Source organism: Cebidichthys violaceus, unplaced genomic scaffold (assembly GCF_023349555.1).
Source record: "Cebidichthys violaceus isolate CVI_PGR_0920_01 unplaced genomic scaffold, fCebVio1.0.p SCAF_525, whole genome shotgun sequence".
Lineage (NCBI taxonomy): Eukaryota > Metazoa > Chordata > Actinopteri > Perciformes > Stichaeidae > Cebidichthys > Cebidichthys violaceus.
This window is the reverse complement of record NW_027176734.1, coordinates 8,474-26,474: the sequence shown is the minus strand read 5'-3', so window position 1 is coordinate 26,474 and position 18,001 is coordinate 8,474. Positions and strand designations below refer to the sequence as shown.

General features: G+C 47.9%; 1 protein-coding gene across 2 annotated transcripts; it reads left to right on the top strand.

Annotated features, from left to right (window-relative positions):
• The first annotated feature begins 384 nt into the window (after nt 1-384).
• On the top strand, nt 385-16,797 carry LOC137888238 (rho GTPase-activating protein 32-like). 2 transcript variants are annotated; one of them, XM_068731586.1, is made up of 22 exons: nt 385-633; nt 1,649-1,751; nt 2,703-2,794; nt 2,999-3,083; nt 6,391-6,477; nt 6,586-6,723; nt 6,868-6,960; nt 7,651-7,773; nt 7,932-8,009; nt 8,749-8,830; nt 9,319-9,468; nt 9,711-9,813; nt 10,308-10,452; nt 10,739-10,821; nt 11,183-11,290; nt 11,417-11,562; nt 11,643-11,856; nt 12,135-12,283; nt 12,449-12,523; nt 12,614-13,027; nt 13,157-13,294; nt 13,475-16,797. In XM_068731586.1, the coding sequence occupies exons 1-22, from the start codon at nt 545-547 to the stop codon at nt 15,715-15,717; spliced, it is 4,938 nt and encodes a 1,645-aa protein (XP_068587687.1). In that variant the 5' UTR covers nt 385-544; the 3' UTR covers nt 15,718-16,797. The 2 variants fall into 2 exon arrangements, with proteins under 2 accessions (XP_068587687.1, XP_068587686.1); XM_068731585.1 differs by having other exon boundaries at nt 386-633; nt 12,614-13,294.
• Nucleotides 16,798-18,001: the final 1,204 nt, after the last annotated feature.

Sequence of the window (18,001 nt, the reverse complement as noted above, 5' to 3'; positions counted from 1 at the left end):
AACAGTTACCCTGGTTTAATATTTGGGAAAGCCGGGAGTTCCTACTCACTGTTTTTTGACATTTGAACTTTTGCCTTAGATTCAGAAATAACGACCCTAATCCAGTGACGTGTACTGAAGCTGCTGTGACAGTCTTGACATTTCCTTGAGCCAGACGTGAAGACGTGAAGACGTGAAGACATGAGTGTGTTTTTGTCAGTGCTACGCTAAAGAGATGCTGACGTTCTCATGAAACCATCCTATGAATTTGCAGCCCTGACGTGCATTATCACTGAAGCAGCTCCCCCACGGCACTGTAGCATGATGTCATTGCAGATTACGGTCTGGATCGCTGCCTTGAGAGTCTCTCACACACACACACACACACACACACACACACACACACACACACACGCCGCCGCCTCGAGTGGGTCGTCATCTTCGTTGCGTCGGACTCTTCCTCCCACGTCCTTCTAACCGCCCCGCCCACCCTCACGCTCTCCTTTCCCCCCCCTTTCCCCTCACGTGTCTCCACAGCGGGCCGTTGTTGTAGTCAGGCAGCATCATGGAGGCTGGATGTGTGGTTGCCGCGGTGATTGAGAACGCTGCCTCAGGACCCCATCGTCAACCAGGAAGTGGTGACGTCCTTGAGGGGTGAGTGAATCTCTTCTTCTGCGTTTCGTGTAGGCTGAGCAGAATTCTGTGATTTGTTTCTGTTCTGTGTTCTACGTTTGCTTTTTAATATATTGTACATGTCATGATGGTTAAATAAAGGTAAAAGAATACAAATAAAAACCATAGCCTTTGAATGAGATGAGTACAACCAGTAGAGATGTAATGGTAAGGCTTAAACATGACCCTGTTTTCAGAGTGAGATACAGGAATGGTGTTCCTGTGTAAAGCTCCATTCGGTCCAAAGCTCACTGTATGTGTCATGTTTTTACATTCTGCGTATCTGATTAGCTCTGGATCACATAAGTGATGACACTGTGTGTCCGTGTTCTTTGCCTCCTGTCCTGATTTCATCACTCTAAATCACTGTGACAAATCCAAGGCCTGCCCGTCTCTCTCTCTCTCTCTCTCTCTCTCTCTCTCTCTCTCTCTCTCTCTCTCTCTCTCTCTCTCTCTCTCTCTCTGCTCTCTTTGTTGCTCATAAAAGTTGAGCTGAATGCACCTCACCCTCCACTGAGTCACATATCAAGTGAAGGTTTTGTGAAGCAGTCCCTTGTGGGTGGATTTCCTTTATGGAGCTCTGAATAGACGAGCTTTGCTTTCCCCAACGCATACAAAAGACGTGGCTTTTTTTTTTTGGTCATGAGAGATGCTGCCATTTTGCATCTGTCCAGAGGATTTGTTCCCATCTAGATCTGTTTTGATGATGATTTTTTTTTCTTAATGTCTTATTAATGCATTTCTCTCTAAATCTTAGAGATTCAAACAACTAATAGAACATGAATTTGTGTGCAATGCTGCTGCAATGTCATGCTTTTTTAGTCCAAGCCACATATTGTGAATTCATCTCCCTCACTTGCTCCCTCTGGTGTATTTAAAAAAAACTACAAATCCTATTTGAAACCCCCCCTCAGACGAGACTTCATGGATGTAAGCGGTACGTCATGCCACCTTTCTGTTGTTTTAATTCTTGTGCGTGCCTGTCTTGTTTCTGCAGAGATGTCCTCCCGTCTACTGACCTGGACAAGGACGATGCCTTACCTCAAGCCATCAATAGTCCTCCAGAAGAGACACGGCCACAGGAGACATCCACTGCCATGGTACACGCCCACGCACACCGCTCTGACTCACCACTCGCACTAAACAAATACGTCGACGCACGCCAGCGGACACGCCGCCCTTCTTCTGTTGGTCGCGTATGTGATTCACACCACCATGTCACTCTAGGTCACGTGGCGCTCGTGTGAGAGTCGCTAGTCAAAGGGATGGAGGTTGGATCTGGTGCAGGAGTGGATTCAAGGAGATCTCAGCTTCATATTGAGAGGGGGGGGGGGCATGCCTGAGGAGCGATGAGGTAGAGCTGTTATAAGACAAGCGATGCCCTCTCCCCTTCAGTTGACTCACCCTTCTGTTTTAAGAAGAGAAGTCTCTATGGTGTGTGACTAAACACCTGCAGCAGATTGTGTTTTCCGGCATATATATATATATATATATATATGTATTAATTTAGATTTTCACGAGGGCTTGCACACTCGTCACATGTCCTAAAAACCGAAGATAAAGATAAATGGCACAACGTAGCTTTGCATAGCATTACAGCATTAGCATTATATCAGTAAAACACAGTAATGCTATATTGCTATAACAGTAGCATAGCATTCCCTAACATCAGATTAGCATAGAATAACACCAATAGTGTAAAACACTACATAATAGCACATTAGCATAATATAACATAGCTTAACGCATAGCAAAACATAATCCTAACAGTGTTATACTGTATCATGCTATAAGCAGTATAGCATAACATTAGCACCGATGTATAACTCACTGCTCTATACTCATAGCAGGCCTTCAGGTTCCTGCATCTTTTGCTGAACAATCGGTGTTTCATGCCGATCGACACGATCCGTCTTGAGTGCAATCGTCTCTCCGTACGTCGTCCTGTGACTGACGGACTGACGGACTGACTGACTGACGGACGGACGGACTGACTGACTGACTGACTGACTGACTGACTCTTATTGACGTGTGCCGTCTCTGTTGGCCAGGTGAGGAGCGATGACATCACAGAGCTCCCCGCCGAGCCCCTCCTGCGCTCCTGCGTCAGCACGGCCAGCATGAAGGTCAAGAACGTGAAGAAGTAGGTGCTCCCTGTGAAGCAGGGCTCTTATTTAGGCCGGTTGAAACGAGGACCTCTCAAAGTGCAGCCCTGTTCCCTCACAGGCCTTTTCCCTCTTTTGCTTAGCTTTGCTTTTCTCTCCATCACAGTGTCAGTGCGTTGAATACTGATGAGGGGCTCTTGTGCTGTCTTCTTCTTCTTCTTCTTCTTCTTCTTCTTCTATAGGCTGACGTTCCCCAGAGGTCACTTCCCCAGGCTGGCAGAGTGTGCCCATTTCCACTACGAGACTGTTGACTTTGGCAATGTACAGGTGAGCCCTGAAAATACCCACAGTGACTTTCTACAGCACAGAGTTACTATGTTTAGTAATTGTGTCTTTGGCTCAAGTTCAGCAGCCATTTTGGTCAATTGCTCCGGAAAATGCAGCCTTCTTTAAATGCAACGTGGCAGTCGAATCAATACCCTTGTTTCTCTTTTCTGCAGACTTTATTGCATCGACCTTCTTTTTTCTTTTTTTCATGGAAATGTCACAAAACAGTTTAGCGTGTAGTTTATCAGGAGAGCTATGGAATATTCTTTTGTCCAGAATGTTACTCCACCGTGCATAAGTCATTCTTTTCGTGGTTACTGTGTGTTAATCCTCTGCAGCATTTTAACGTGAGGATCGTCTGACCTGTGAACCTGTGATCCAGACTTATTCGTTTGATTAAAGTCACCCAGTGACTAAATGCAATGCAGCAGCTTTTCCTCAATAGACAGCGGAGTCTATCCAGGATTTTTAAGAGATGAGTCATTTTCAAAGTCAAAACCTGTTCTCACAAAAACAACAGGAGGTGTGGGAATATATGGTGACAGTTGGATGGTAGCTGAAGGTAAATGCTTTGTTGTGCGCTATTTCAGCTGTAATAGCAAGGTAAACATGGTAGATGTTTTACCTGTTTAACATCAGCATGCTAGCATTGTCCCTGTGAGCTCGTTAACACACTGACAATGGGATTTAGCTCAAAGCAGTCCTGAGCCAAAAGTAGCCCCACCGCTGTAGACTTCAGTTTTATATATATGTAATACATTTAGAGAGAATCTGCAACATTAGCTGCAAAGACTTGATGTGAATATCCCGTGGTCACCGTGGGTCATTATGGATATAACGACTCGTACCGCACAATGAATGATGTGAATGAATAGGCTAAGAAGTAGATTTAACTTTTGTTTGCTGCAGTGATGATGAGGAGCAGTGAAGCACTCGTGGTTGCTCAGTCGCGTGGAAGGGGCTCTTAGCCGCCTGGTTGACGTCAGTGCAGTTCCGTTCGGTTGCCAGCAGAGTGCAGCAGTCGTCAACACAAAGAGAGCGTGCATATCTGTGGGGGGGGGGGGGGGGGGGGGGGGGGGCTGATTATGTGGCTTTTAACGGACTACAGTGCGGCAGGCTGGACCGGTCTTAATTCCCAGGAGGCTGTCTCTCTCTGTTGGGTAAACGTCCCGCCGCGGGTTGCCGTGATGCGATGTCTCCATCAGCTGAGCGGAGGCGAGAGAAGCAGCGCGACGCTTTCAGTGACCTCGAAAAAAAAAAAAAAAAAGCTCCACGGGGAGAAAGAAGCCGAGCTGAGCCGGAAGAGAATATCAGTCTGGGGAGGCAATGACACTGAAAGCTGTCGGCACACACACACACACACACACACACACACACACACACACACACACACACAATAATTTAATCTGATTTCTTCAGTATCTTATTTTTGATTCATAATACATTCTTTTTTTATATTAATAGTTGCATTTATAGTTTATCTCAACCTAAGGTGTGAAATGAGTCTTTGTTCCCGCTGTATCTCCCATGATGCATTTGCCCGCCTCTATGGTCACAGACTGTGGCGGCAGGAAGGGAAGAAGGGAGGGAGGGAGGAAGGGAGGGAGTACTGATCAGGTCTCATGTATCCTAATCGCAGAATAGCTCAAGGACAGCAGCCTCTGCCTCTGCCTGTCCCACTGATTCCTCTCCAGATTAGCTCCCGTCTCGCCTTGAGACTGGAATGAACGCGAATTGTTTTTGGAATGAAGAAGGGGTCGTCTATCTATCTCGTGCAGCTCCGCCTCTGTGTGATGGATGAGCTCGTGCATCTGTGTGTGCCAGTTGAGCCCATTTGCTGCCAACCCCCAACCCCCCCCCCTTTGTCACTGGAGAAAGGAGAGTGGTTCAGAGATGATGGGGGGGAGGGGGCGAACGGAAGCAGAGTACAGGAGAGGGAGGAGGGGGAAGAGATGGAATGAAGGAGGCAGGAGGAGGAAGGGAGGGGGGGGGGGTGTAAGAGACACAGGGGGAAGCATCCTCTTTTAATTTTTCTGCTTTGAATAGAGCAGCGAGCGCGTGGCGATCCAAAGCCCTATGAATGAGCGTTTCACGTTAGGCGGCGGGGAGGGGGGTAACGGCGAATGGGCGAGTGAGGAGCTGCTGAGGTTTAGCTAGTTGGAGGAGCTTACTGAGGTCCAGGACTCCGGCTGAACATAAACAAAGAGCCACTTCCTCCAGCTGCGGATGGATGTCTGAGATGCCTTAGTGGGAGGTAACCTGAATGTTTGGATGTGTATGTGTTAGCTTTAGCCTCTGGGTCTAACAATTTTTTGTGAATAAAATAATTTGTGCACAAAGGGTTGGAAGCGTGAGCTGCGTTAGCACGTTTTATTTTGAAAGGGGCCGTCTTGGACGTGTGAGCGTCATAGAGGCATTGATGCTCAGACATGCCTCCGATGGAAACGTCCTGATTTTCGCTGTTTTGCTTCATAATTATTAATTTTTCATCCAAAATGGAATCATTGTTTTTCTGTAATTCTCTGTACGACCCTGCTTTCCATCCATCCATTCGGCCTCCTGACCCTCATCGGTGCTTAACTCTCGGTTCAGGCTCTTACTCCACACAAACCCTTGCAGTGAATGAGCGCTCCTCCATCGTGACTTATTCAACAACAAATCTCTCCTTCTGCATTTTGTAAGTTTGGTTTTGCCGTATTACTGTTGAGCAGTAACTAGGTCGCTGTGGGTTGTGTAACAGTGTGTCTGGATGAGTAGCTGTCCGTTATAAATAACCACCACTTCCCTTGGTTCCGGCCTTTTGAAGTCTCCTCTACAGTAACGTCCATCAATCAAACTCCTGCGAGGCTTTGATCTTCTCAGTTTTGGGGGCATATAGAATATTCGTGCTGAATCTATACCTCCTCCGAGCGCTGATTTTTTTTGCAGTTTATGTATTATATATGTCATACTGCAGGATTTATGGTGAAGAGAGAATATGAATCAGTGCTGTGTTGGTGGTAGAGGAAATACACTGCACTCATTTCTCAAATTAACTTTGTCATGAAGGGATTTTTTTCAATGAAAGATCGTTTAACGTACATCTTATTTTCAGGCACTACTTCCTGTAATTCGATGTTACTTTTGATACTCTAACCCTTAGCTCAGTATAAAAGCGGTTTTACTATTTAATGGATGAATGTGGTTTGGCATGATGTTCCTCTTGTATTCCAGGTCACACACACACAGAGAGGTTGTTGTATGACATGCATCCATTATTTAGGACGTGGCTCCTCTTAATATTGCCTTCTCCGTCTGTCTCTCGTAGCTGGCCTTTGCAGAGGGGCAGAGTGAAGGACCGAAGGCTGGTCTGGACTCCAAAGAGCTGGTCTTTCTGGTCCAGATCACTTGCCAGGTAACATTACTTGCTACATTCTGAAAATGAGACCACACGGTTTAATATCAAAACACTTTTTTTTTTTTCCGCTCAATCTTGCGGGAATGTTCTGTCTCTGTTTGTCAGGGTCGAAACTGGCTGGTAAAGAGGTCCTATGAAGACTTCCGGGTGCTGGACAAACACCTGCACCTGTGCATCTATGACCGCCGGTACTCCCAGCTCCCCGAGCTGCCGCGATACGAAACGTTAAAGGACACTGTTGAGGTACGGCAGAGCTACGACTCCAGATTTGTGATTGTAATCGCCCCGATTAGAAATGAAGCTGATTCAAATGAGTCCGTTCTGTTGCACGACGTGTGGAAAATGGCCGACTTTACTTAATCTTGACGATCTTGTGTCTGCATTCAGTCAGGAACCAAGATGCTGGCCGCCTACCTGTCCCGCTTCTCCGCCATTGCCGACAACAAGATCAACTGCGGTCCAGTGCTAACGTGGATGGAGGTATCCTCCTATCAGTTATTCACTCTCTACAAATGACCCCATTCAGTGAATTCAATATTTAATATGCACTATTAATATTTAAGTAGTTGACTTAAAGGAACAGTCACACATTTATTTTTTTTGGGGGGGGGGGCACAGTTGTTTGCCCGGAGTCAGCTGATGGAAAATCTGTATTCATTTCAGAGAATAGGTACAGGACATTATGGCCAAACTGGAGGATTCACGTTCATCACATGTAACAATGTAAATGTAAAGAAAAGAGGAATATCTACGTGTTCTATTTCTGGACGAACAGCTGCTGGGCATCGTCATAGTGATGCCAGGTTACCAGCGGTGGTAGCGTTCTGCAGAAGCAGGATTATTGAACACTTGTCCGTGTCTTGAGATTGTTTGAGATGAGATTTCTGCTGTGAATCAATCTTAAAAAAATTAAAAATCCGACACAATGTAATCATATGATTGTCGATGCAAGCCTAATGTAAACACCAGGGGGAAATACTGATTACTTTTATTCAATCCTACTGCGGTAACATATTGTTTTGCTGCTCATGCCAATATTACTCGTCTCCCTGCATCACTTGAAATAAAGCAGGACCAGCTGCTGCTGCTTCCTGCTTCCAGCCTTCGAGCCGAGCTCTGCCAACACGTCTTAACTCCGACTGTTTCTAATGACGTTATTCTCTCTTCCAGATCGACAACAAGGGGAACCACCTTCTGGTGTCTGAGGAAGCCTCGATCAACGTCCCCGCCATCGCTGCCGCCCACGTCACCAAGCGTTACACAGCCCAGGCGACCGACGAGTTGACCTTCGAGGTAGCCTCCGTTACACAGGCCCATACGAGGAAACTTGATCCAATTAGCTTTTTTTGCATCTTTGAGCCGGATTATTTTCAAGGGGGAAATATGCACATTTCTGATCCCATCGCAATGCCTTTTTTTTTTTTAATGTAATCACCCTCTCTGTGATCCAGGTGGGGGACATTGTCTCCGTCATAGACATGCCTCCCAAAGAAGACACGGGCTGGTGGAGAGGGAAACATGGCTTTCAGGTAAATCGTCTGCTGTGCTTCACTCACACCGACTGTTCGACAGAGACGGGGCTCAACAGTAAGGGCTGACATCAGGGGTAACCGCTTTTTAACATCGAGCAAAGAGCAAAACATGCACCCCAAAAATAGACACATTTTCAATATTTGTTGCGTTGGTGATATTTGAATATTGCTGTTCAGAACACGCTGCAGGTGAAAACACCTGCGCTGGTGCGTTCACTCGACGGTTTGCTTTACAGACACGGCAACGCAAACACCGTTGTTTGATCGTGGGGCGAACAGTTTGCTCAAGCCGTTAACATGACAAACCAGACAGACCTGAACGAGAAAACAAATGGGGACGTTTGTGAGCGTCATGAAAGGAAAAGCACACCAGCATGTAAATGACTTTAAATATATCCTAAGAGATGAATGAATCATCAATGCAGGGATCACAGGACTAGAGCTGGGGTTGTATTGTTGATGTCTTTAAGTAAAACGCTCCTTCATCCCAAAATACATTTTGTCCAGGAAATTCATCCTGAGGGACAGAGACGCACTGCTTGGTTTTATTTCTATATATGAGTTGAACTCAGCAAAAAGCAGCTAGTCTCTTCTTGCTGTTGAGTGACACCCTGACATGCTTTGCACAATAAGCAATAACCCCACTGGACCTTTTGAACTTCCAAGTGTATCAACAGCTCTTGTCTCTTGTCTTGACGCTGCTCGTCCTCTTGTCTCTCTCTCTCCCCCTCTGCAGGTTGGTTTCTTTCCCTGCGACTGTGTTGAGCTGATAAATGACAAACTTCCCCCCAGTGTTCAAAGCTCGGTGCCGAAGCCAGGTACTCTTCTGTGTGTGTGTGTGTGTGTGTGTGTGTGTGTGTGTGTGTGTGTGTGTGTGTATATGTGTGTGTCCGCCCTTCTGCTCGATGATTTATTTAAGACTTAAGCTCCCAGGATGTGAGATGGATTGATTTAAAGTGGCTGTTGTGTGTGTGTGTGTGTGTGTGTGTGTGTGTGTGTGTGTGTGTGTGTGTGTGTGTGTGTGTGTGTGTGTGTGTGTTTTTGAGAACCCCCACCGTACCCGACACAGATAAGAGCTGCAGTGAGGTCACAGCACAGGGAAGACCTTCTGAGATGGTTCAAAAAAAAGCTTATTTCGGCGTAATGGAGACTGTAGTGAATTTGTGTGATGTCAAACCTTCTTATGTGGATTTTCTTACCTTCATTCCACGTCTATCTTCCTTTATTGTAAGGGACTTTGTGCTGCATTTTTTTTTTTTTCCCGTATGAAATATACAAATAAAGTGTATTATTATCTTTCGATCAGTGTGTAAGAAGCATGGGAAGCTTGTGACGTTCCTGAGGACTTTCATGAAGTCTCGACCGCCGCCTCAGAAGCTGCGGCAGCGCGGCATCCTCAAAGAGAGAGTGTTCGGCTGTGACCTGGGGGAGTATCTCCACAACTCGGGACACGAGGGTAAAATATTCAATGGTTTCACATTTTCAAAACGTAAATAGAGAAGGGATTACCCAGTGAGTCGGCTGCCTGTATAGGGGATTCGGGACGCGTTGCTGTGACGTTTGATGTGAGTCGGCGGTGGTGTGGATAACCAGCGAGCCAGATGTGCTTCTGAATAGATTCTTGTAGATTCGCCAAAAAGCCGTGTGCCTCTATTTGTGATTTGAAAGGCCTGCGGTGTGATGGCCTCTCTCCTGTAGTCCCGCAGGTCGTTAAGAGCTGCGCTGACTTCATAGAGAACAATGGAGTCGTGGACGGGATCTACAGACTGTCCGGGATCTCCTCCAACATCCAGAAACTGAGGTTTGTAGAAGTTTAACCCCAAATATACAGAACAGATCAATAGAATAGCTGCAGCTACGCTCGCTGTGCCCGCAAACCCATCAAGTACATTTTGATTCAAGCTGTGCCGCTTTGAGTGGCTGTAATGATTTTGTCATCTATTCCATGTTTGCCGGGAAGAATTCACGAAGCGAACTCTCATTAGCGGAATAAATCGGAGAGGCTTGTAATCTGGTGTTGTGTTGACAGCCCAAAAAAAAAAAAAAAGGGGGGCATTTTCTCACATTAAAACCTTGTTGACCGTTGACATCACATCTAATTGTTTTAGGCAATGATAAGTATGTAGTGACAGATTTAACATGAGGTGGAGCAGGTAGTCTTGGAACGTTATTAGCTTTTGGGAGTATTATCAAAGTAAAATGCAGAATTTCAGAATTTGAAAAGCTAATAATTACCATGTTACCATGCGTCTCCCACGCTGTTCCTCATCTCCTTCTTTCTGCTCTTTCGTCTAGGCACGAGTTTGACTCGGAACAGGTCCCAGACCTGAGCAGGGACGTCTTCAGACAGGACATCCACTCGGTGGGCTCCCTCTGCAAGCTGTACTTCAGAGAGCTGCCCAACCCGCTGCTCACCTACCAGCTCTACGACAGGTTCTCTGTAAGGACCGGAGCGGTGGAACTGGGGCGGGGACTTGTGCTGAAACTGGAGAAACCATGTCAAAGCGCCGGCTCGGTTTTAAGTGCCGTTCAAAAAATGGGGTCATTGCGTTACGCTGAGCTCTCTAAGAAGAGCGGGGGATGTGCACGCTTTAACAGAATAGCAGATTAACTCAGCCAAAAACACTGGCAGCTCTGAATGTTAAAGGGAAACAGAGAGTGGGACTGTTTTTAAGCAACTCCCTCAGCCTCTCGGTGACGCTGTGCTTCATCCTCCGTCTTCACAGGAGGCCGTGTCTGCCGCCACAGATGAGGAGAGGCTGGTCAAAATCCACAACGTCATCCAGCAGCTGCCTCCTCCGCACTACAGGTCAGGGTTGAAGCTCACTGCCGCGCCCTGGTGGCCTGAAGTGGATTTAAAAAAAGATATTTCTATTTCTAGGGAAGGGAGTGCTGCATGAGAACGAGTCAACGCTGTGATGCTAATTTGAATGTGTTGGAAAATGTGCCACCAAATGATGTAAAACTCAGCTTTAGATAATTATCGTATCAGTCTGATCGTTTCCCAGTGCTGCAGTACGTTGGCATTTTTTAAAATAAATATACATTAATCCTGTTTGTTGGATGAAATGACCCTCTCCAATGACCCAGGATTGACCTTTTTTTACCGCCTTAAAGGAAATTTGGAAAAGGGGAACGTATATTAAATATTTGCCTTTCTTTACCTGCAGAACTCTGGAGTACCTCATGAGACACCTGTCCCACCTGGCCACCTTCAGCCCCGTCACGAACATGCACACTAAAAACCTGGCGATCGTCTGGGCGCCGAACCTCCTCAGGTGACTCTCGAACTGTGTTGCAAACGGCGTAGCTTCCTCCTAGCGTATCTGTGATGGAGAACTGGGGCACGTCTCCGCGGTCCAGAGCTGTGAAATAGGTTGTGCTGTTCTGTGGCTGTGTTTCAGGTCCAGACAGATCGAGTCGGCCTGTTTTAGCGGCACAGCGGCGTTCATGGAGGTGCGTATCCAGTCGGTGGTGGTGGAGTTCATCCTCAACAACACCGAGGCCCTCTTCAGCGCTAAACTCAATGCCATCATTCGTGAAAGCACAGGTTGGTTGAAATGGGAACGAATTGACGTCTGTTCTGTTCAGCGCGTCTCTAAAACACCTTTTTTGTTTGGTTTTGTTCAGGTAACAACACCTTATCCAGACCCAAGTCCCTGCTGGTCAGCTCCCCATCCACAAAGTTGCTGTCTCTAGAGGAGGCCCAGGCTCGCACTCAAGCACAGCTGGGCTCCCCGGCCACCACCCCCTCCCTCACCCACAGTGACTACATCGAGGTCGGGGAGGGACCCGGAGCTCTGCTGGGCAAGTTCCACACAGTCATCGAGCTCCCGATGGAGAGGTAGTTAATGAACAGTCCTCCTGTTTATTGTTTCTATCAATCCGTCTCCTTCATGTGGAAACATGTCATCATTTTTTGGATTTGAGTCGAGTAGGAACTTATAGTTCCTAAAAACTTTGAGAAATGAGAAATTGTAGTGGACATTTTCACATTTTTTCGACATGTTCTTCACTAAACAATGACTCGGATTACAATCTATTACAAATAATTGTTAGTAGCAGCCCTATTGTTTTGTTTTTGTTGGGTAACTGCCACTTGATTTGTTTGTTGTGTCGTAGCGGAAAGCGGCCTCCAGTTAAGCCTAAGAAGTCTCCTGTGGGGAACTGGCTTTCCTTCTTCCACCTGGGCAAGTCTCACTCTGTGTCCAAGCGTAAACTGAAGCGACACCCCAGCGAGCCTAACGAGATAAAGAGCATCGCACTGCCAGGTTAGATCACCTCTGCTGCTCCCCAGCCTGAACGCGTGAATCGAGTTGAACTCGTCGATGTATTCAACTAATCTTGACAGTTCGACGCATCGGAATGTTCTTTTTAGAGGCAGCGGGAATTCATTTTATTGAGCAAAAATGATTTTATGCTGAAAATATCTGCAGGTGGAAGAGGAGATAGCGGCACATTGCGCTCCACCAAAAGTGAGGAATCTCTCACCTCTTTGCATAATGTGGAAGGTAATTTATTCATGCGCACTGCAAGTGATTTTTATAAGATCGGTGTTTCTGTGACTGCAGATGATTCAGTCTAAATGTTTCCGTCTTCAGGGGATCCCCCGAGTTACCGCCCCCGCCGACCTCGTTCGACCGGCGGGGCCGTGTCTGGCGTCTGTAGAGACGACGCACGCAGCGCCCGGAGCAAAGACGACCACGGAAGCCACCCGCCGAATGCCAGTCACGGCGGTGCCGATCGTGTCCGCGCTGCGGCGTGCGCTTCGCCGCCGCACCAGGAGGACGATCTCGATCTCTGTCCGCCAGCTGAAGGCATCTATAGTTTGGACTTTGACCCCATGTCCTTTCAGTGCAGCCCAGCCTCAGCGACGCCTGGGCTGCAACGCAACAAAGATGGAAGTAAATGGAGGAAGAGCGCAGGCTGTTCGAGCGAATCGGAGCCCATCTTCTCTGCTAACAACAACATCATTGGCTATCAATCTCCAGACATTAGCCCTGTTCTCTGTAAAGGTGGGAAGAAGGTTACCTCCAAGCAGCTCTCTCCTAAACTCAGGAAGAAATCGTTCAAGACGCAGGCAGATGTTCAGAATGCATCCGCCTCTCCTCCACCTGTTCCTCTTCCTTCTTCTCATCCCCCAGCAGAGACGTGTAAAGCTCCACTGGCAGATGGGAGGGAGCCAAGAGCGCCATACCCACACTGCAGCCCCCTCAGCACAGCGAGCCAGGGCTCGGCCCTGACCGACCTCAGTCAGTCCGCACAGAACCTGCCCGATCCAGGTCAGTACCACTCCTCTATAACATCAGACATGCTATGTACTGTATGTAGTTGGTATCTATTTAAATATTAAAGCACTCTGTAGTTTCTTATGAAAGCTTTTGTGTCTTGTCCCATCATGTCTTACCATAGCTTTGTTTGTCTTGTCATACTGTAGCGTTGTTTGTCTTATCCCTCCCCAGGAACAGATAGACTTATGAGTTCAGTGTCTGTTCTCCCTCCTCACCCTCCCTTGACGAGTGCTGCGCGCAAGTTGGCGTTGGCGCTGGCCGAATCTGCCCACAAGGCCAGCAGCGGTTCCCAGAGAAGAAGCAATGTCCCATCGCAACCCCTCCAGAGACCAGAGGCTCCTCACGCCCAGGACAGACCGCCCCGGCCCTCTGTTCTCGACCTCAAAGTCTACCCCCAAGAGTACTGCGGCCCTCACGTCGCCTCGCTTTCCCAGTGGCAAACGTCGACGCACGGCCCTGTAGAGAGCCACTGCCGCCCTCATCCCGTTCATTTCCTACCCGCCCACCTCGGCTCTGAGCCGTTGCCGGTCATCGATGGGAAGGAAAGCGCGTGCAACTTCACGCCTAACGTCAGCCCCCTCGGGTCAGGGAGCTTGGATGACGGCAGTGGAAAGAGGAGGGACCGCAGGGAGGAGAAAGAACTCGCCGCGCAAGCAGAACCCACCTATCAGAGCGTCGGGGTGTCAACGCCCACCCAACCTGTCTGCTCCGCCCAGAGCCCGTCAACCTCCCCTGTATATGTGAACACCGACTCTATCAATGTATTTAATTTCCGCGCCGTTCTGGCAGAGACCTCCATGCCTGCCTCAATCGAGGAGGTCATTCCACGTCCGTTACTGCCCTCCTCGACCCACCGCTACAGCCCCGAAGACGACGGACCTCTTGGCCCGGTTGAGGACGTCTACGGCAATCCTCGTCACCGCCGTCGGCCGGTTCAAACGGGACGGATGCCCGCGCCTCACTGCCCTCGGCCTGATGCTCTGCCGCATCTCATTTTGGGGCCAAAAAACACGTACAGGCAGCCCTCCGAGGGCCGCTACAGCACTTTAGGGTTAAGGCAACCTCTGTCACCTCAATATGGACGTTACAACAGAGACGAGCGCCTCATCAGCGGCTGCCACGGGCAACCAGGCCAGTGGCAGAGGTCTGAAGATAGAGCGGTCGGGCACCCAGCCATCCGGAGGGCTCGCTCCTTCCACGCCCCTCAGATTAGTCACTACGAGCTGGCAGAGACAGAAGTCCTGCCCCCTGACACCATGTTTTATGTCGAGCAGACGCCGAGCCAGGAAGCGCCCTATCAGAGGCTGATCCAGACCGGCGTTCACCCTGTCCGCCAGCAGTTTGAGAACACGCGTGCCGACTACCGTTACGGCCCCTATTCTGATATTAACCCAGCAGACGGCTCCCGCTATTACGGGGAGCCCTGCCGGCAAAGCGGCATCCGGCACAGTCAGTCTTACACCATGCGTTCCACAAGGGAAAGCGGACCGCCGGATTACTACAACTACTCTCCACGCCGCGTCCCTCCTGCGAACAGGGAGCTTTACATAGAGAGCAGGGACACTGTTGTTTACGAGGCGAGAGATGCAGACGTTTTCCAGAGAGTCTCGTATCAACCGGTCAAGCAGGAGAGCAAATCCAGACGACAAAATAATGCCCTGTCTCCTTATGAGGACCCCGTCTCGCCGGCTGACGCGAGAAACCGAGACCTAATGCACACGAGAAGCAAGTCGGACCCTGGAAACGCCTTCCTCCTCTCCGCCAACAGGACAGAAAGCCAAAACGTGGAAGCTACATCCCCAGCTTCCCAGAGGCCTCAGCAGGCAGACCCTGAAGTCGTCAGGCAGCAGTACGGCTACCGGTCAGGGGCGGAGCCAGGGCCCTCCAGGCGGATTCAGATCAGAGAGGCCTCCTCCTCGCGGCAGCCTCCGCTTCGCAAAGTCCCCTCTCTTCCAGAGAGGGGCTGTCCTAACATCGAGCACAGCACCAGAGGCCACGCACGAGTTCACGACCAGGATCGATTCCCGGTGACCAACGCTGTCAACAGCTACTCCGGCGTCGTGAAACCCGGCATCCTCAGGAGGCCGGGCAGGTCGCAGAGCACCAGAGAAAATCGCCACTACTATCATTACCACGCCAAATCCCCGCTCGATCCTGAACATCTGGGCTCCTTTTCCACTCAGCCCAACAGAAGGACTCAGAGCACTAAAGTCCGACCCACACAGTATGACCACAAGGAGGGGTATTACGCAGCGCCCAGACTTAAACCCACAAGATCCGGCAAAGCCGTTGCTGGGTATTTGCCCGGCCGGGGCTGCATGTCTCCCCGCGGGCACAGACTGCTGTCCAAGGCTCTGGGTCAGGAGGCTTTTTATCGCGCTGCGCTGAGATCAGAGGCCGGGGTTTACGACTGATTGTTACTACTGGTTTTATCCGATTCCACATCGGGGCCAAAGGAAAACAGCACTTTATCCTCTGCCAGACCAACAGACTGTTGTGTTGAAAGTGTGTTTTTGTTTTAACCGTCAGGAGCTGCTAAAAAAAAAAAAAAGTGTGAAGTGATGCAGCTGCTGGGATCACACTGGGAGGGTCACATTGTGCAGCAGCTTTTTGAGGGAGCTTAAAGGGAACAAGTGACTCGTACGCAGATGTTGTCTTAAATTTATCTGAAAGTAACGCTGAGAGAGTGAAAAAACGACGGCTTATATATTTTATTTAATGTCTAAGAGATGCCAAGCTAAAGTGTCTGCTGGGTTTTTATTATTATCAGTATGACTTCAGTAAAGGAACGTGTATAAGATAACATTCATTTTAAATGTATTATATTTGTATAAATAACACACACCGCTAACATGTGGCCAATGTACTGTACATCTTGTTTTCTATTCCAGTCTGCTCAGACTTCAACAAGCACTTTTGAGGAGAACAGAGTATGAGACACCGTCTTAATGTGGTGTACATGAAGCCTCTTGATATACAGTATATATATATATATATATATATATATATTTTTTTTTTTTTTTTTTTCTGTAATAAACAGCTTGCTCTGAGTCATCGTTGAATGCTAAATTAGCACTTTTGGAGGGGGGGAATGGAGGATAACCTCGTGGTTTTTAAATATTTCTTTGTCACACATTGTATAATGCAAACTTAAAATAACAATGAGTGCTATGATTTCGGTCAAAGCCTTCCATGCTATGAAATATGCTACACATACAGTAAATGCAAATGAGCTCATTCAGTTAGGTAACAACAACAACAACAACAACAACAACAAAGAAGTGTATTTTGTATAACATTGTGGTTTTGTCACACACACAAAAAAAAAAGATTTTCTTTTCTCTTTTAGGGAACTTTTAACGATGTGATGTTTTACATAAAATATGCTGTTCTGTTCATTAAAGGTGATCATGTACATGAGGATATTCTGTTTAAGACATGCGTTATTTTAGTGAGAGTCTTAATAAATAATAATAAAGATGATCTATCAGTGATGAATGCGTTGAACTCGTGTGTCATGGCTAGATTTTTAGAAATTCTTTGTATTCCACTGATTTAGCATCGCTTCGATAACCGTGTCCGATTCAAGATGGATGGTTTGAAAAATGACATCAAAAGCCGGACAAGAGTAAATTGACGATGTGTAGTTAATTAAAGGAACAACAATGACGTGACCCTTCGATCGTCTTGCCAACTGACCTCCAGGTCGTGAGCTTTTAATTAAGAGGACACAAGAAGTCCCGCAGTGGCGTCCGCTCACCACCCGGTGGCACTGTAGCACCGCAGCAGATACAAACGCTCCCGGTTCACTCTGGGGGAGATCACAGACTTTTTGATTTGCTTTGTCACACGCCTCATATCTGTGCAGAGACATTGCACAGGATCCGGACTGTTTTTGTTGTTTGCACTGCTTTTTGAATGTCCGGTGGTTCGGAGGTTTTAATGAGGACTACCAGGGTTTGATGGGTAATCGTGGATCGAGAGCGAGAGGGTGCCTCCGGTAGACTTGATACATAGCAGTGACCTCGGCTGGGATGACATGCTCTGAAAGCGAATGTAAGGAGCTCGTGTACTCGAGCCTGTTGCTTGAGGAAGCCCGTGCAATCACGGCGTAGAGCGTGTTTGAGTGGCCGGAGGATAATCGGAAGGATTCATCCAAGGTTGTCCAGAGTGCCTTGGGAATTGTTGCTTTGATAGGAATTATTAAAGTGCCCCCCCCCACCCGCCACCACCCCCACCACCCTCCAACACCACCCCAGATCAAAACAGCCTCCCATTCACAGCTGACTGAAAGGCTTGGTCTGTGGTGAAAACCCATTAAGAGAAGCCTGTGGACTCAAAGCAATGTCTCCTGGCAGCTCCTGGAGCACTGAGCCATTGTTTATTCATCGGCGCATTGGCATTCAAAGTGCATCCTCACTGTTCTCTCTCATAACCAACAAGTTGCAATTTTTATGCATGTGAAGGTTGAAGGCAAATTATTTATGGGAGACCGGACCTGAGGAAAGAGAACAGCCTCTAGCAAAATGGTTTACGTTGAGAGCAATCCTTTTCTATAGGCTATTGAATTCACTGGATCACAGCAAGATATGCATGTATTATTCAACGTCTCCGAGAAAGAACTGTTGCCCTGCTAGACAGCCATCTGCTTTTTGGACATTGTGATGCATTTGAGACATGCTACCTTTCAGGATCCGG